At 37.3% G+C, this 19,723-nt stretch overlaps 1 protein-coding gene across 2 annotated transcripts in view; it reads left to right on the top strand.

The window, feature by feature from the left end:
* Positions 1-19,723, top strand: part of FBXW7 (F-box and WD repeat domain containing 7) — a 190,397-nt gene that overhangs the window by 84,057 nt on the left and 86,617 nt on the right. For both annotated transcript variants that reach the window (XM_075090932.1, XM_075090934.1), the window contains exon 2: positions 134-691. In XM_075090932.1, the coding sequence (XP_074947033.1) occupies positions 203-691 (489 nt within the window). In that variant the 5' untranslated portion in view covers positions 134-202. The remainder of the gene's footprint in view (positions 1-133; positions 692-19,723) is intronic.

Raw genomic sequence — 19,723 nt, 5'->3', positions numbered from 1 at the left:
TTTGTGTCAAGTAGAAATTATTCTTTTTTCCTTGGAATATAAAGTTGTCAGGAGTAATAAAATGAAATAAGTTGTTAACACATTAATCAAAAATGTAACTTTTGTAATGTCTCACTTATTTTTGTCTCCTTAGAATGTGAAAGCATTTGCATCTTCAGATAGCCTAGCCAAGGTCCAGGAAGTAGCAAGCTGGCTTTTGGAAATGAATCAGGAACTGCTCTCTGTGGGCAGCAAGAGGCGACGAACTGGTGGATCTCTTCGAGGTAATGCTTCCTCAAGCCAAGTAGATGAGGAGCAGATGAATCGAGTCGTAGAAGAGGAGGAGCAGCAGCAAAGACGACAACAAGAGGAGCAGCACATTGGGAGGAATGGGGAGATAGGAGGAGGAGAACCTGGATTTGATGACAGGCATGAGTCTCAGCAGGAACAGTTAGAAGAAAATAACAATAGACTTATTACAGTGGATGAAGAATCCACCTGTAATCAAGAGGAAGATGATGAAGAACATGCTGGTGATCAAGAGGAGGAGGTGGAAGAGGAGGAGGAAATGGACCAGGAGAGTGATGATTTCGATCAGTCTGATGACAGCAGTAGAGAAGATGAACATGCCAACAGTAACAGTGTCACAAATTCCAATAGCCTCATGGACTTGCCCATTCACCAGTCATCACCATTCTACATAAAGACAAAGGTGGGAAACTACTATTTTTTTGTGTTCTTAATCCTTGTTAACTCTGGATTTTGGAAAATAATTTGTGTATTTAACTTAAAGTTTTACAATGAAGCAAAGATTTGTACTTCCTGAAGGGATCATTATGAAGAATTTTTGCAGTCCACAAACTATACTGTTTTTACTGTTAATCAAATTATTTGCATGCATCTGATATGAGCAAATACTCCTATATATTTTAAGGAATAGAGCTCTGATGACTATGTTCAAAAGATCAAGGTGTTTCTTTACAAATATTTTTACATGCTAACTCATACACTTAAGACCCTCCTGAGGTTATTTATACTATTTCCCTTCTCAAAGCAGGCAAGAAGGAAGGTAAGCAATTGTGCATATGTGGTGTTCTCTGAGAATATCTGGTTCATTTAGATGAAAACATTGTAATGAAAAAGTAGGGTGGAATATTACAGAAACATTGAGTTCTTCCCTCTGGCCAGGTTATATTGAGTTCATTGACAAAATACTGGTTAAAAAAAGTGTTAGCCAGTCAGTCATTCAGTTAAAGTTATGACATAAAGTCTTTATGGTATCCTGCTTGTAAGGACCTTGTAAATTGCATGCAATGATTGAGAACTACTGATTTGCAATAAGAATTTGGCAATAAATATTCACGTTTTCATTGCTACTTATATCACCTAACATTTTACAGTAAAAAGAAAATGTTTTTTGAATATTAGCACCAGTGTACATTAGTATATTTTCCAAATCCTTCAGGAAGGAGGAGTGCTCTTAACTCTTAGCAGCAGCAAAACCTGAAAGAATAATGAAAGCAGTGATACTGACTAATAAAAAAGTGGAGCAGGCAAGTGTTCTTGTGGAATAACGTTGTTCCTAAGCCTATGTACCAATTTCTTTTTCTTAATCATTAATTGGTAATAGAATACCTAGCCCCCTCTCACCTTTCAAAAAACAACCCCCCTCAAAGTTATACAATGTACTTTTTAGAAACAAACAAAACACAACCCAAAACAAAAAAAACTAATTTAAAGTATGTCAGGGGTATGGTGTAAATAATAATTTTGTTAGTATTTTGATGTAAACTGAAACAAAACCACAAAAAAAAAATCAGTTAAGTTTGAGTATGAACATAAATGTAGAGTCTTGAAGAAACGCTAGAACAGGTAAATAGGATGAACATTTGCTTCTGGAAGCTGCAGCAATATGTTTTTAGTAATAGTGATTAGTATGTAATTCATTGGTTTGTCTAAAGTATCTCAACTAATGTCTTTCATTTTTGAAAAGTCATATATTCACATGAGTTTTTACTAAATTACATAATTTACTAAATTGATAATTCTACTGTTCAAGGTACGGAAATATATGCTTTCTAATTTGGAGTGAAATACCGTCATATTTCATATCATTCAACTGGCATTTTACAACTCAAGTTCTCGTTTTTATTCCAATGCTTTGGTTTTCCCAGACTTAAAGTATTGTATAATGACTTGCATCCAGTATGGACTTGATGTGTTATGTAGAAAGTGCTTACACTGAAAAAAAAATATTTTTAAGTCTCTGAATTGGAAACTTTTTCAAGTGCTTTGTAAATAACTGTACTCAAATTATATGCAGACAGAGCAGAACATAGTTTTCAGTGGTGGTCAGTTCTGAAGCTTTTTTTTATATTCTCCGGTAATGAATGCAGTTTTTTCTTTCTTTTTTAAGGTGTATTTGACATAAACTGAAACAAACTGGTTTAGCCTGAACGAAGTTGTCCGAAAGATTTTCAGATAGATGCACAATTTCTGTGTGGTCTGATAGTTGCTTTGCATATTGTTTCTGTGCAGTGCTGGCCGTTTTCATCAGTGCTTTGTCCCCAGGCTCTGCTCCTGCAAGAACTGTTGGGGAGCTAAGTAGCGACCCGTAACTGGGAGTTGTTCTTGATTCCTGGTGCAACTCTATTTTAGGTAGTTTTAGAAAGCTGCTTGAGCTGGCACTGCTCTAGGTCATGGAAACACAGTAAGACTGACATAATGCAACATTAATGTTGCCAATTCATTAATAAACTAACATTTAACCGTAGGAACATATTCTGTGTTAAGAAATGTTGTAGAAATACAGCTGTGCTGGAGCATGAATGAGTTACCAGAGCAAAAATAAACATGACAAATATGCTACTTCTGAGAAGAAAAAGGAGTATTTGTAGACTCATCAGCGATATTTACAAGTGATTTCTGGCTCTACCTCTTGAATATAAACTCATCCTTGGAGACATGAACCCGATAGACTTACTCTTCGCTTTTCAGATGGGTTCTCAGTATTTGTAGTCTAGTACAGGTCTCCTAACTCTGAACTACCTGCTCCCTTGCTGTATGCTGTACTCCTGTGAAACTTGCTTTGTGCCACCAGTATTGGCTGTGATGGCTGAATCCACTACTGTTTGTGTGTCAGTTGTAAACCTGGCTCCTCAGAAGCACACATTCCTGATCCAACGCAGTTGCTAGTTTTGTCTGGTTGTCCACAGCATTACTGGAACACACAGTTTTCATCACTACCAAATACCAAGAGATAACTGTGATACTGAATAAAATAGCAACTGCTACTGCTGTAGGTGTTGTGCAGCTCATCTCAAGTTTGATAGCTGTTCTTTGTCCTTCTTCTTTTTATTCCTTTGCTCATAAACTAATGAATAAAGTCTCTTTCTAATCTGACTTTTTTTTTTTGCTTATTGGCCTTGCGGGATCCTGTGTGGTTAAGGAAGGAAATGGCAAGGCTCCCACTTAACACCGCAATGTATCCTGCGTGCATTTGCTGCCTGTCACCAGGATTTCCACTTGACAGCAGCAAGCTCACTGTGTTCTACCATATAAACTTCACCAGAAGCATAAAACACATTATATAAAAACAAGTTTTATAGATATTAATGTTTTATGTAAATATTTATTTAACATATATAAAATTATATCTCAATATTTGCTTCGGACTACTGCTCCATACAAATAACTGAGGCATGTATACTTGAAATGAGAAGACTGGTGGTTCAGGAGGGTCTTCACTGCATTCACCAGCAACACCCAGGAATCCAGAAGGGTCCTTGTGGTTACCTGTTAGGATTTCCTGCATAAAATGTTAGGCTACTCTGTATTGCCTTCTGCACAAGCTAAAGAGTATTTTTAGAAAAATTTCACCATTTGAAAACAGGAAACAGTCCAGCAAGGCAAATCTACCTCAAGCCTAGATTAATAGTTTGTTAGTTATCATCAGTGTTTAAACTTCTGCACCTTTACTGTACTTGGCCTCCTTCCCATTATCTGTCTTTTTTTTTTTTTTTGACAATTGCAACTTATTATTTTCATGTTGTACTGAAGAGCTGTTTAACAAGCGGGGTTTTTCTCCAGCATACATAAAGCAATCAAGTTCACTCCTGAAAGGTCTCTTAATATGGACATGGTGCTCGTTGGGAATATTTTTCTGTTTTTTGTTCTTATTATGATCCTTCCCTGAACACTCTCTCTGATTTTTTTGAACACACATCTTGAATTCTAGATATCAGAACTGAGATTAAAACTCCAGTAACAACTGTACCAATGACAATTAAAATGTGTTCATGCTATATATTCACCCATTTATATAACAAGCAAGCCTTTTTCAGAGAGCCTTCCATAAATATGGCCTATGTCCTTTGTACCTAGAGATAAGAATTGATACTTTGTTGTACTGAATAGCGTTTTCTCACATCCAGTGTACCTCATCAGATCCTTTACTGTTTGTTAATTTTACTCCAATTGATCTGTGTCCTATCAAATGTTGTCATGTCTGTTATATAAAAATACTAAATAGCACAGAAGTAGGCAAAGTAAATAATATGTGGAGGACTCTTACAGAAACATGAGCTTGATGCTGACTTTTCACTCATTGCATTGTATTTGTGGCATCCACTTCCAGTGCTCCGTGTGCTGGAGCATGTCCAGAGAAGGGCAATGAAGCTGGTGAAGGCTCTGGAGAGCAGGTCTTGTGAGAGGTGACTGAGGGAACTGGGGTTGTTTAGTCTGGAGAAGAGGAGGCTGAGGGGGGACCGTATCGCTCTCTAGAACTACCTGAAAGGAGGTGGTAGTGAGGTGGGTGTTGGTCTCTTCTCCCAAGTTACTAGTGATAGGACAAAAGGAAACAACCTCAAGCTGCACCGGAAGAGGTTTAGATTGGATATTAGGAAAAAATTATTCACTGAAAGAGTGGTCAGGCATTGGAACAACCTGCCCAGAGAGGTGGTGGAGTCACCATCCCTGGAGGTGTATTTAAAAGAAGTGTAGCTGTGGCACTTTGGGACATGGTTTAGGAGACCTGCTGGTGTTGGGCTGACGGTTGGACTTGATGATCCTAGAGGTCTTTTCCAACCTTAACGATTCTATGATTACTTGAGTTCCTTAGGAATGGTCACGTAACAATTACCACAACATGAACAAATACATTTACAGTCTGTCACATATTTCATAGGGACTGCCCTTAAATGCTTTTATCCCTCAGTGCATGTGGGATTCTGTATTACTGCAAATACAAGAATGTATTACTGGTAGTCACCATCACTGGGAAATAGCTCATGTAAATTAACATTCTTGCTTACTTTAGGTTTAAATTGTTTGTCTAGCTGTGTTCATACTCTTGAAATTGTAGTATTAATAAATACATCATGCCAGCAATACTTTATCTTCATCAAAACAGGTGTTTATAACATAGGTGGTAACCAACATGTTTTTATGGAAAAATTGGCCTTAACAGTGTTAATCCTATTCTGTGTCAATCATTGCATTATTTTCTCTTGGACTGATACCTGGGTTTCAGCCTATGGTTATCCAGGTTGTACTCTCTTTCCTTTTCTAATTTTTTTCTATGTATTGTTAGGTTTATTTGCAATTTCTGAAATATTTTGAGTCTTCTACTTCTTTAAAATAATTTTCATAATATGTATCATCTTTAACTCGTTCAATTTTTTGTCTTTTTGTTTGTTTAACTATTTCTACAACTCCTAGTTCTGTAGTTTTGAAATAATAATGACTGTCACCTTCAATATACTTAAATCTTTTGTTTTTAATTGAGACTTTCAGTTTCCATCAAGATGAGTTGTTTTTCTTTAACTGCTGTGAACTTTTCCTGTTTAGAGGAGTATTGGCTTCTTGATTATCTTAGAAATTGTTTCTGAATAGTTAAAATAATGTACAGGTTCATTCAACTTCAGTTTGGATTCAACATATTTTGTGGAAGGGGGGAAAAAAGTCATGTTCACTTATACCCAAGCTACCATGAATTTAACTTTTTACTGTTAGTTTTTATTTTCTTTCTTTTCTTCAGAATTTTCTAGAATTCTACATTACATAAAGCTTTAATATTAAATGTGTCTAATGTTGAAGCCACCTCAGTTAGGAAACAATAATTTAAAATAAAAAAAAACCAAAAAACATTTATTAGCTGCATTCATTCCAGAAAATATTGTCACAGATTTCTATGATTAGGCAAAATAACTACTTCATATCAGACTAGCAGGTGTGAGATCTCCAGAGGCAAATACATAATTGGTCGAGGTCAAATCATGGTATCAAGACATGTTTCCTTTCTTACTCCTGCTTGCATGCTTGAAGTTGGTCTCTGGCAAAGAGGAAAACAATCTGAGGATTATACAGAGACTAGAAGATGCAGTTTACTGTCCCCAAAGCAAAAAGTTGTATTGTACATGTAGGAAACAGTTGTTGGGGATATATGCAAATGGCAGCCCTTTTTCATCTTAAAGTATGCCTGTTGCTTTAGGCATATGCCATCTTGAATTTTCATGCAACTTCTTTTCATGCCATGCCCTCCCATTCGAGGTGTGATTTCAGGAGCTATTTCATATTTCTCCACAAATTGTGGTTTGAGGGGAGAAGACACCAGAAAGCACTACAGGTATTTTCCAATGTTCTGTAAGGACCTGAATTTTAAAATCCAAGTGAGTGAGTAGAGCAGAGGATTGTAAGCAGGTGTGTGGCCACTTTTCTTATTCTGGGTTTCAGGAAACACATTTGTCTGCTCTGCTTGTCCGAAGGGATGTCTGAAGGAGCGTTTGAGCCCATCTGTGGGAGACGCTCAATCCTTCTGGACAACAGGCACTCTTCAACAAGAGTCTTTGTGACAAAATACCTCTTACTTAGACATTTATTTCCTTTTCTTCTATTGAGGTTGTCATGAAATTTAGTAAAGTAGGGTATATGAATGTGAAATGTTAATTCTGTGCTAACTGCTGGGGTTGAGATGGTGACCCCTCATAAGGGGTCAGAGATTCTGCATGCAGAACCCTCCACTAACTTTCTGAGTTAGTGTCCTTTCAAGTGCAGGTTTGCTTGCTGCAGGATTGTGGGGTCTGATGGTGATTGTCTTGTTGGTTAACCAGAGCTTCCTATGAACCAGGAAACAGATTAGCTAAAATGAAGATGAAAAATTCTTGTATAGTTGGATCTACATCCACAAAACCCACTTAGATACCCATTCAGCAGTCGTCATATTTGAGCATTTGCTTCATTACTAAAGGTAATAAGATGGTTTTATTTTAATAGATGCTTTTCATATATAACATATATTACATATAATAATGGTAAAGGCTGAGAAGCAGCTTAATTTTGTTGTAAAAATGCTGTACTTCGATTGCAGTATCCTCTGATTCTGGGTACCATACTCTTTGGCTGTAAGTCACTGGGCGTGCGTGTAAGTAATGGTGCTGTTCCAAGAGTGCCTTTTCCTGGTTGTTCATTGATCCTGGGGAGTGGAGGTGGGAGAGACAGAACAAATAAGCTGGGCTGACTTATGATGGAGCTGAGACAGGGTTTACCACAGGAAGACCTGTCCCATAGAGCTTAAATACCCATCTCCCAAGTTCTGAAACAAATCTAAAGCCATGCTCAGATAACAGCTTTGAGCTTTCATAAGTAGTGCGGGCTGGGGCAGGATTTTTTTTACCGCGAGGTGCTTGGACCAAGCTAGTATGTAGAGCCCCAGGCATATAAAGGATTTATTTTTCCAGTGATTTTTGGCTTTGTATGGAAGGATAGCATTAATTTCTAAAACGAAAGAAAACTTAAGATTGCACTGGGCAGTTTGTGCATATGTGAAGTGAAAAGGGACTCCTGTGTATGAAAGTCTGCAGTTACTGTCAGAATGTTAATAGACTCAAAGCTTCGTAGGGATAGGGGGAAACAAAGGACGATTAGACAAATGCTGATTCTTGGAAGTAGTTTTTTGTTTTGCGTACAGGCAGTACATGCAATTGAGAGAAGGTTGGAATATTGTGTGTAGGTGAGGTAGTGGTTTTGTTTATGGTTTTGCATGTGGTTAGTATTTTTTTTCCATGTTCTGAGCAGCAGAGGGGGCTGCTATTGCTTTTCCTGCAGCTCTGTGGAGACTTGTGCAGTGTTCCTCTGCGCTTGCAGCTAGGAACTTTAAGAATCTTTTTTTAAGTCTAGAGAATAAATATTACTGGAAAGGAGGATTCAATATTTTCTCTTATTTGTGAAGAAATGTATGAAATTATGTAGGAATATTTCCTGTACAAAATAAGTATTAAACATTTTCAGGTGGCTTGTGTGGTAAGAAAGCAAAGTACAGTTATCTGCTCTGAGTGCAGAAGAGAAAGAGAAAACCTCTACTAGAAAAAGAGATATTTAAAAAAAAATTTTTTTTTGCAGGGATCAATTACAGGGTGTGTAGATTCATCATGCCTTTCATCTCCTGTTGTCTAACAGTTAATGCTTTAAAGAGTTTTTAAACGAAGTAATAATTTAGTTAAAGCTGTGTTAAAAAAGGATACATGTTAAGCATCACTCTGATAAAAAAAGCAATATAACTTTTTTCGTCTTGCTTCTCCCTGGGATTCTGCTTGCTTTTTCATTAAAGTTTCTTTCATATCACTCTCTCTAAAAGCTTGGGAACTGGCAAATTTTCTCCTCCCTCGGTTATTCTGAACTACAGCACTAATGTACAATAAGTTAAATCAATGACTTAGGATAAACAGTAAGTGGTCTTTACAACTGCCAGTCAAAATTACTTTTGCATTACCATGATGGTTCAGTTACTTTGGAGCAAGTTTTGCTGTTTAAAAAAAATTTTTTTTACTCTTCTGATAGAGAGCCTTATTTTTATATTGGACTGTAATAATGTTAGAAATATTCATACTCTGAGATGAATATCAAACAACACTTGTAACCTTTGACTTCTTTCTCATTTATATACTACACAGTTCGGTTGCTCATGACTTCAAGTATGCAGGATCGTTTGGAAAGGTTATGCAACTGTCATTAAAATGTAGTTTTTAAATATTAAAGCATGCATGAAGAGAATGCAGATTCTCAGTTTCTCTGTAGATAGCAAGGTTCTCCCCCATCTGTACTAACCTGCAGCATGCTTCTTCACTACAAATATCAACACTGTGTTTGAAAAGTACTTCTTGCTTGCTCTGCTTTTACTTTACTGTGTTAAGTAATGGCTTCAATTGCTGTCCAAGGCTTGCAGAGGTTTAGCTGTACTTTTGCCTTCTGTAAGTAGAATTGTTTCTACACCTTCACGTGTAGGTAAAACTGGTGTTAAAAAATTGCTGCTCTGCTAATTTTCCCTACTCTGTAAGTGGATCATGAAGCCTGCTAATTGATATGTGGGCTCTGCCTGTAGTAATGTGGTTATTTTTGATATAGTTTGTGTCTGATCTAAGAAGCTGGCTGTCTAGTTCAGCTATGTCATGCAAAGTTTCTTGAAATACCTAGTAATTAAATTTAACTGCTACGTTAAAATGTCACTTTCAGTCGAAGGACAGGAATTTCTTCTATAATAAATTCTGGTTTTTTCTTTCCCTTAATGAAGGGTGTCTTACCTCTTTTCAGTATGATTTTACAAATACTACTACTGAAATAAATGTCAGTGCTAATGTGTAATTTGTGAAGCAAGTAACTGTGTATAGAAAGGTAAGTCAAGAATCTCAGTGCCTGGGAAGGAAGAAAAGTAGTTTAACAGAAAACATTGATGCTGACAGTTTGGGTCATAGTTTTGACTACAAGATGGTATAGAATAAGTAGATTTTCATTTATATCCCACATCCCTTCCACCCCCCACCCCCCACCTTCACTACAGAAAGATGCACAGGTGTTGATGTGGAAAGACATAGTGTTGATTCAGTTTCTCGTTTAGTTTCCCATTACAGAGATTTCTTGCTAGACTAAAGACCTAGCTGTGTATAGCACAAGCAATTTTCTACTTCTGTGCCAATAATTGAGGTCAGTCTTTAAACTCTAGTCAAGGGATTTACCTCAGCTAGCCACACTGGAAAATAAATCTACAGAGCTTTTGATGGTGCCAGATTTGTCTGTAAAGGTATCTGACTTAATGTACAATTGCACTTTCTTTCCAGTGAAGCCTGTGTCTCCCTGTATACCTTCCCTCTTTCCTGGTGGTTCTTACCAGACAGGTCCTGTAGTTTCTCCTAAACACACATGTAATTCTTTTGCAGCCATGTTGGTTGGTTGATTCACAGGTGTATTTCCAGCTGTTGCCTAAAGCAGAAAAGATGCCAGCCACCTTTTGGGGTGGGTGGGGGAAAGACCCTCTTGGTTTAGACTTGCTCAGAATTGGTGCATTGCCATAAGGTTGTATTGACTTGAATTGTCTTTTAGTTTCTTGGCCTATGCAGTGCTCCTTAATGGTAAATATTGGAAAGGAACTTGCCTGTGTTACTCAAACTGCTTATCAGTTTACTTTGTGTAGAATAAATTAAATGGATACCTTCAGGATAACTACTTGAAGCAGTGTCTTGTAGTTGCACACTTTTTCAGTCTTTGAAATCAGTGTCAGTTAGGCACTGGGAGAACTGGGTTTGTTCAGCCTTGAGAAAAGGAGGCTCAGAGGGGATCTCATCACCATGTACCAGTACTTAAGGGCGGCTACAAAGAAGATGGAGAGTCCCTTTTTACAAGGAGTCACATGGAGAGGACAAGGGGGAATGGACACAAGTTCTCTTGGAGATTCTGATTGGACATAAGAGGGAAATTTTTCTCAGTGAGGACAGTCACCCATTGGAATAATCTCCCCAGGGAAGTGGTTGACTTGGCCACGTTGGATACCTTCAAGAGTCGTCTGGACAGGGTGCTGGGCCATCTTGTTTAGACTCTGCTCTTCCTAGAAAGGTTGGACTAGATGATCCCTGAGCTCCCTTCCAACCTGTGATTCTGTGATCTACATGGTTTTTGCTCTGCATCGTTGTTCTCAAAATGAAAATGAGCTTTTCTTAAAAAAATAAAAAAGGAACAAAAAATTGCAGTGATACCCTTTCAACTCACTAATTATATGGCAACAAGGTTATGAAGTAGAAATCATGAAAATGGGCTTGAGAATACTTCCAGTATGCTTACTCTGTTGGGATACATGACTGTCTACAAATATATTTGGGAGCTCTGCCCCACTTAAATATGCCATTTGTTCCTTATGTTGTTCTTGACTATGTGGCAGGTGCTGTTGCCTGATGTGATCGTTAGCCCAAATATCTCCAGTCTGTAGTGATACGGCTGTATTGACTGATTATTTTGTCAGTGGGTGCTGTTGCTCCGAGTGTCAATTTTAAGCTCCTTCACCTTTTGGGGCTTAAATGAAGTTGATATTAGTGGATATGAGACTTGATGCAAATGGTGAATCAAAGTGTGAAGAAAGTAAAACTTCCGCTGGTGAGTTAGTTTTCTGTTTGTTGACACCCCCCCTTCCCAAAGAGGTGGTGTTACATATTTTTTTTGGCTATGAATTTGAAGTGTGTTTTTAGAAATATAAGTTATGAGCAGTACACTTCTTGTATTCACCAATATTTTTTTTATACTTGTAAAATTGATATTGGAAATCAGCTTAGAGGCCCAGGGGAACAGAAGGTGATCTGAGGAACAGAATTACGTTTAACAGCTGCTGCGGGACTCGCATTTTCTTCCTGGTGCATTTCTCACTCACCATAATGTGCAAAATAGCAGTATGTCCTTTATTTCTGTAGGAGACTTTTCAGTATCTGCAGGACATGTTTGCTATTCAGCAAACTGCTCAGTAAAGTAACTTACATATCTTTACATTTCTGGAGTATAAGGAGGAAAACTAGACAATGTCAATTTCTGTGCTAGTTTAATGATTTCTGAACAGGCAGAATGCTTAAAACTGAAATTTCCAAGCTGTCTCAGCAGGATGTTTGAACAGCCAGCATCTAGTGTCCCTTGACAAAGGATGATTTTTGACACATGAACTGTTTTCCTGTGGTAGTGTGCGGTGTCTGATCTGTGCATGAAGCTACGCTTGTGTAATAAAGATAAAATGTGCTTTATTAATCTGCTGTTATATTTTGTTTAGGTTGCATGTGAATGTTTAACAGCTTTCTTTACTGGTGAAATTTCTATTAGAAAAATCCCTGTAAAACCTAGCACCAGTGTTTTCTATAAGCTGTTCTCTTCGTTGCAAGCATCTTCTTGTCCAAGGTGTGGTTAATGAAAACACTGTCTAACTTCAACTTCATGCAAATTTTGCTAGAGTTCTGCCCATTCTCTCATGGCCAAACACGTTCAGAACTTCACAAATTACTGTAAAATGTGCCTTATGTTAAAAAAAACCTCTATAAAACTTTGAATTGACTCTGTATAGTACAACTTATGATGTAATGTTATATATACTTAATTGGTATTGAAATTTTAAAGGTAAAAGTCATGAGTTCATGTGTATAGATGGGTAGCTCTAGAATAATCACTGAAATACACGTGGAAGTCATTGCTGCCAGGCATCTCCTCCGTTCTTACTTCTCTCTTACTTTTCCTTTCTCCTCCTCTTGCTACTTTTAAATTTTGTTTCTTTAGTTTGTAACAAGGATTGGGAAGAGGTAGAGGATCCAAGGAGGAAACCATTACTAAGGGAGTGCAGAGGTTTCTATCCCAAGTCAAGGTGGTCCAAACCAGCTGCTACTTTATAGAGCCTTACTTCTTTTTATGTTTGTTCTTACTAAAAGCTGATGTTTAAGGACTTTACTACCTGACCGTATATGGCGTAATACGAAAGGAGCAAATTGTGAATGTTCATGTATTCAGTAATATTCAGGGTATTTCAGTCTTGGGAGAGAAGTGGCTGTACTTTTCATCTGTGTCATGAAATATTACTCTGCTAATGCTTATTAAATTTTAATACATTTGTTCAATCCCTGGTGCCTCTGCTGAAGTGGAAAATGTACCTACTGCCACCACAGATTGCCAGCAGGGATAAATTCCATCTTATTCATCCTCAGAAGTTATTACTACTTTTAAGTAAAGTATGAGCAATGTTTCCTGTAAGTGCAAATCACATTCTTATTCTTACATCATCCAGCCACTGGTTATCCATGTTTGGAAGCGGGCAGGAGACCCTTTGTTCTTCACACTTAAATTACAGTGTCCCTTAGGGATGGCAGCTATTGTGGTCATTATTGACCCAAATATATTGAGCACTAAAAAGAACAAAAAGACAACAAATAATGAATGTTCTTTTTAACAGTGTCATAATTCCTTCAGTTCTGGTCCCTTGGTTAGGTTTTCTAAAACACACAAAATAATTCACGTAATTAAAATGAGTAAGTAAAAATGAAATTAAGAAACCTGAAGTGACACAGCTAAATGGGAGAAATCAGGCTTAAAATTGTTCATTACAGATCCCTCATTCTTGCCAAATGTAATAATGTTGTTCCTTCTCTTTAAGCTGGTCTTCATCCAAAGCAGGGACAATTTCAGTGGCTACCCTGAGGCATTCACCCATCTGCACAATTTTTGTTTTTGGTATAAACCACTAGTATTACATGTCCTATAGCAAGTACACTGAACGGTGTGTTTACATGTATGCATGTGTATCTGTTTTGGAGGACAGACTGTTGAAACTCTTCCTATGCTGTGCCAGTCAGAACTTGGTACTGCTGCACTGCATCTCTTTGGTGGCAGGGTATGAAGTCAGAGTATCAGCCAGCTGGTAAACTCAAAGCTGGATTTGGTTGTCCATATACAAAAAGTCAATTTCTATGAAAAACTTATAAATATTGATATTTGAACAAATCAGAAATAGGCTGTTTTTAAAATAAAAATACAGGCAAGGCTTCTCCTATCTCTAAAAAGAATAAAAAGGGATTAAAAAAAAGACAAAAGATCAAGGTGGCAGCCATACCAACCAAGAGTGCCAGCCCTTCCACAGGCTACCTGCTTTTTTCGGTAGTCTAGGCATTCTTTACTTCACATATCTTGAGCTTTATAAATAGCCTCACACCCCTTTGCAGTATGCTGGTAACCAGCTGAAAAGGATTATATAGCTTAATTTGGTGCTATCAAATGAATGCCAGTGTAACAATCAGTTGTTGCATTTGTTAGATTTTACAGTTCTAGTAAGGAAAACACAATCTTGTATCAAAATAGACCTTTATCTGTATTGTTTCAAACACACAAAATGTAATACTTAGCATTGTTCAAGCTTTTATTTTGACATATATAATATAGCTAATATGAAGAGTGTCACTGTTGTCAGGCTTTATATGAGAGGAATTTTTTTTTAATACTGAATAAACAGTATCTGGACAGAATTTTTCACTACAGAAAAAAAATATATTTTTTTAGGTGTATTAGGTGGCAGAAGTGTGTTAACCACCTTTCTGATGTTTTGGGGATTGTTCCTTTTCCCATTTAATATGTAGAAAGGAAGACCATTCTAAGTCCAAAACTACTTTTTGGCAGTGCTTTTTGGACATTACTCAGAAACTGGCAATCACATTTTAAATATTTTGGTACTGCCTTGTGTATGTTTTGTGTGTATGTATGTATACAAGTAGATAATTTCTCATTGCAAGTCTTGCATTTTACATGGAAGGGTGATACAGTGATAAGAAAAGCTGAATTACTGTGTGGAAAACTAATTTTTCGGTTTCCTGTCTTCCTTTTCCATATAAGCAGCCTCCTTACAATAAAAACACCTGCTTTCCCTTCCACCGGCTTATCTTCAGCTGGGAATTTGCCTTGCATTTTAATCCAGTGTTAAATATTGCATGAATTCTCTACCTGTTGTAGTAGTTCTTGTCTCAGCTTTATTTAAAGGTGCAACAACAGCATAAATAAGTGGTCAGCAAATAAATTCCTGCAGAGCAGCTGTAGCAATTCTTTTTAACAGCTGGTGCAACTCTGACTAGACCAAAGAGTTAAACTTGCTTACCCAACAAGTCATATTATAGCCAACAAGGACTGGGTAGACATTTCTGGAATATTTGTAAAACGCAAGATGATGCAGCTGGATTTCTGTTACATACCTGGAATATCTTCTGAAATGCTTAATGAAGAACTGAAGACACATGCTTTAACGACAGTTTAAAAAAACAAAAACCAAACTAAAACAAAAACCCAAACCAGTGACAATGACAGCAAGACCCCATAGTACAGTAAATAAAATTAGGAGGCTTGTGGAGTAAAGCCAAATAATATAGGCCTCTGGTTACAAATGATTCTGTACATTTCCAAGCATGTTTAAATACAGTAGGAATTATTTTTTAAAATATTCATTATTAAATGTTTTAAGGATATGACAGCATCATTACTATTGATATCATGTAGTCTTGCACGTATGCAGTTTACTAGACAGTCTATATGTTTCTTTCATAAACACTTAATGTGACATTAGAAAAAGTTAGCTTGTGCAAATGGTCCCTTGTAATTTGTCAAATCCTCCTTTGCACTTGTACCATTGTGACTGAGGCCAGATCCCACACCTATAGCTGCATGGACCTGCATGTTCCCTTCCCTTTCTTTTGTGGTGACATTCTATATTTGTTGAGATGCCTAGGAAGGCTTTTATCATGCCTCTGTCACCTTTTATCATGCTTTTACTTATGTCTGTTTGGGACCAGTATTGCATGCTGAGGGATCTGTGGACAAAGGGAGGTGACCTAATAGCTCATTGTTGCTCAAAGGTGCAGGTCTTGACTACTCTCCACTTCCAAACACTTGCTGTTCGTGTTGTATTTGTCTCATCATGCACCTGGCTGCTTAGTGAGCTGTTTACATTTGCTAATCTAGTGGAAAAATAACTCAGCAACAACAGAAATTGAGGATTTTCAGGTATCCTGCTACTGGAGTCATTTCAGAGCTCACGAGCCTGACATTCTACAGGCAGTTTAAGGAAGAGTTAGGAATAAAATGGCCAGAGGAAGGAGGAGGGGAGGTGCTACTCTTCTTTTTGCTACTAGAATCTCCAGCTGATCTGTTTTGTCTCATTTCAGCTCCAAAGATGATCATTTGTGGGATCAAACAGACCTAATGGAGATCTAGTGTTTTTTACTGATAGTCAAACTCACTTGCATTGATGGTCGCAATTAGGATCTGAAACTAGTGAAGCCTTGCTCTTGCTTCCCCGGCAGGCAAGGCTAGTGTAGCTAAATGCCACACATGAGCATTAAAACACAGTAGGTCAATTTTGAGTGGGATTTCATTTCTCCATACACTCACGATTAGGTGTGCTTAAACAGACAGGAACATAGACATAGGCATGAAAAATGTCTAGTAGCTTTATCTGATGATTTCTCCTTTGCTGATATACTTGGAATTTCATATCTTCCATGGCCTCTGTTGCTGGATTCATGGCGAGTGCTATCTTGTGCAATGTAAAGTATTTTGCCAGACAGCAGCTTTACCATCATCCACCAGCAGCTGCGAAAGGCTCCTTCTTGCCCTTTCAGGGAAAAAATTACTAAAGTAGCTTTTTTATATTAGATACCAACCTCTTTCATCACAGTAGTTATTAATGGCCATGCCTCAATACAACTCCAGAGCCAGAATTATAACCAGGAAGTATCACCTGAGTGAGCTCAAGTTAAAGTCTGGATTCTTCTTTACTATGTTACTGAGTTTTGCTGCTGAAGAAACCAAAGCTTGTATAGTTGAGACATCTGCCTGTCATTGTCTGTTTTCCTTTCCGGAGCTTATGCATCTCTTGAATAATTTTCACCCAATTTGACAAAGAGAGAGATTAAGATTACACAAAGTTTCAGGTAACTAGAGGGTAGATAGGAAAGGGAGAGACGACTTAATGCATCTGCTGAGGAAGAAGTCTGCGGGGTCACCATCACCTGGTTAGACGACATTGAATCCTTGTGAAACTGCATTTTGCTCTGACCACATAAAGAGGTTCAGTTGATGTTTGTTTCTTACTTTACACTGTAGAAGCCATGTATTAGTCAAAACTCACAGTGAGGTGTAAGCCTGTAATAAAGCTTTGCTGTGTCTGGATTGTTGAGAATGACTCTTCCATGTAGGTCTCCTGACGTTTTGGGACCATAGGGCTTGGAGAAGCCATAGTGTAATTCAAGCACAGTTTGAACTGGCATGACAATCTCACATGGACCCAGGCTTTGTTCATCCTGTTGCTCATGGTATAGCAGGTCTACGCTTTTTTTTGGTGTGGTTGTTAAATTATATTAAGAGAAAGCCATCAGTTTTCATGTTTTACTAGTAGTTTTGTCCCTTTTGCATACTGTTTAAGTTTACATTTTTTAGGAAAATCTGATCTTGTGAGATCAGAATGATCCTCTCCATTGATACCCTTCATATCCTTTTCTCAGGGGTCTGGGTCTTAATATTTCCTCATAAATGCAGATTTTTGTATTGGGTAAACTTGGATACAATAGAGACTCTTTAGAGCAATAGTTCTTTCTGTGCAGCACCGGTAGTACAGTTGCAGGTAGTTTTGTACAGCAGGGCCTTTTTTCTATACAGCTTATTGGTTTAGCTGTACAAAGCAAACTAATGTGCAATATATCATTTGGAAACTATTTGTATACCTGTATTAGAAATCCCTTACGTAAACTAACTTGGGACCACAATTACTGTATAAGAGTAGTTACTAGTGTAGAATAGACTGCTTTGTGTTGCTGACAAAATGGTTCTCACTCTTTCTACACGTGAGCAGGGACCAGCATGAGTATCAAGGGAGCAATAAGGCTTGTGTATAATGTAAATTATAGTGCATTCTGTATGCTACAGCTATGCAGGGTTTAGTAAAAATGTTACATAAGTAGTATATTGTCAAATATATTCAAAGGATTATTATGCTACTATTATTATTTTGAGAAGGTGACTTCTAAAATGTTGCAGTGCTCTGTTTTATCCATTTGAGGGCAGCTGTTCACCAACGTTAAGAACTGTGAAAAAATTGGGGTTCTGCTTTCTGCAGTTTAATATTTCTATACTTGCAAACACTTTGTGTGGTCTCTCTAGGTCTTGCACTCTTCCATCACCATACTAAAATGTCATGAGTTTATTTTTTTCCAGAAATGTTAATATGCAAAACAATTGTCAGCTCTAGGAGAAGATTCTGGTAAAATTTGAGTAAGCTGGTTTTCATTGTTGGGATAAATTCTTAGATCCATGTCTTAAAACTGTGGCCTTCCTGAGTTAAGTATCCTGAATAAAATAGTTAATTTCATAACATTTGCTTTCTGGTAAACAGCTCCGAAAAAGCTCTGCTGCAGGATCACTTTGAATTACTCCTGACTGGAAGGTCTAGAAATTACTGCTGCTTACTACATGCTTTCATTTTACAAAGATGCCTCTTCACTGGACCACCCAAAAAAGAAAGGGGAGTCTTCTGGGTTTTTAAGTTTGCAGTTAATAGTCCATGATGTTCTCAAACTAGTATTTTCAAACTTGAGTTTTCAGGCACTTTTATGCATCTAAATAAAGTGATCTGATTTCAAACGTGGTCTTCTGATTAAAATGACAAGCAGGCACTTAAGGAGAGCATCATTGGAAATCAACCCCAGTTTATTTAGAAACAGGGTACTAGAGAAATGTATTACAAAGCATTAAACTTCAAAATTTCTTATTTTCACATTTGTTAAGTTTCTATATGTTCTCACCCTGTATAATAAAAAATTCCCACTTTTAAAGATAAAAGCAACAGAGTGGCTCTTTAAACTTTACATTCAGAGCTTAAATTAGAATTATATGTGTAATAAATACAAAAATAAGTTATATCTACTATATTAATATATTCCTGACACTTCTATGAAAGCCAACTGTCTCCATTTTTGTCTTCCTGTTACACCCTCTTACTGCTTAAATTAGACTGTGTTGTATTTTCGGGCTAAGGACTTTCACTTATTACATGTTTATAGCTGTCCAGCATAGCTTGGGGCCTTTAAACATTACTGTAAGACAATAATACCTACAGGCAGTAATGTGTAGCACATCTAAGTCTAAAAAGAAGTCATGATACATGGAAATAAAATCGGGCCAATGAGATCTCATCTGCTAGTGCAAGTGTTTTTTTCTGGGAGAGGATGATAAAAAAAGGGGGAAAAACAGAGATAAAACCTGAAGCTTTTCCTTATTGCTATGGTAAAGTGTGAAATCTAGTATGGTAACTTCATGTGGGACAAAAAAAAAAAAAGCGCTTTATTTTGCTTTGGCCGTACCCATTTAGAAAGGGGACTACACTGAATGTGAAGATGATATGTTTTTTCAGCTAGACTTGTGCCCCTGTGGAATTACTCTAGAATAGTTTGGAAGTTCCTGAGACAAACTAATGTACTGTTGGGACTTTTATGTCAAACCACAAAAGAAGAAGGGCTGACATTCAGAGTTTTGTCTCTTCAGAGGTGTGAGAATAACCCGCAAATGGAGGCTTGCGCTGTGAGCAGTGCTTGGAGAATGCCTTGCTTCAGTCATGTCTGCTCCCCAGTTATATGTACATCTGTAAATGGGCCAAGTTATGCTCCTGTTTTGCATTTTGGTTATGGGCTAATTAAAAAAAAAATAAAAGGGGGGAGAGTAAGCCTGTAAAGTAGTAAGATACCAGGCTCTGATATCGACTAATAACGGCTGGTACTAAAACAGTGATCTGCCACACTGTCAAATTCTCCTTTCAGCAATTGTGCAATGAAATAATCTTTTAAAACTGAGTTCATTTAAGCAGTTTTTCATAGCAGAGACACACACAGAAAGACATTTCTGTATGCAATTAAAAGAAATATTGAGTGTT

Source organism: Phalacrocorax aristotelis, chromosome 4 (genome assembly GCF_949628215.1).
Source record: "Phalacrocorax aristotelis chromosome 4, bGulAri2.1, whole genome shotgun sequence".
In the NCBI taxonomy this organism is placed as follows: domain Eukaryota; kingdom Metazoa; phylum Chordata; class Aves; order Suliformes; family Phalacrocoracidae; genus Phalacrocorax; species Phalacrocorax aristotelis.
Note: the sequence above shows the minus strand (reverse complement) of the source record. Positions and strands in the feature narration are given on the sequence as shown.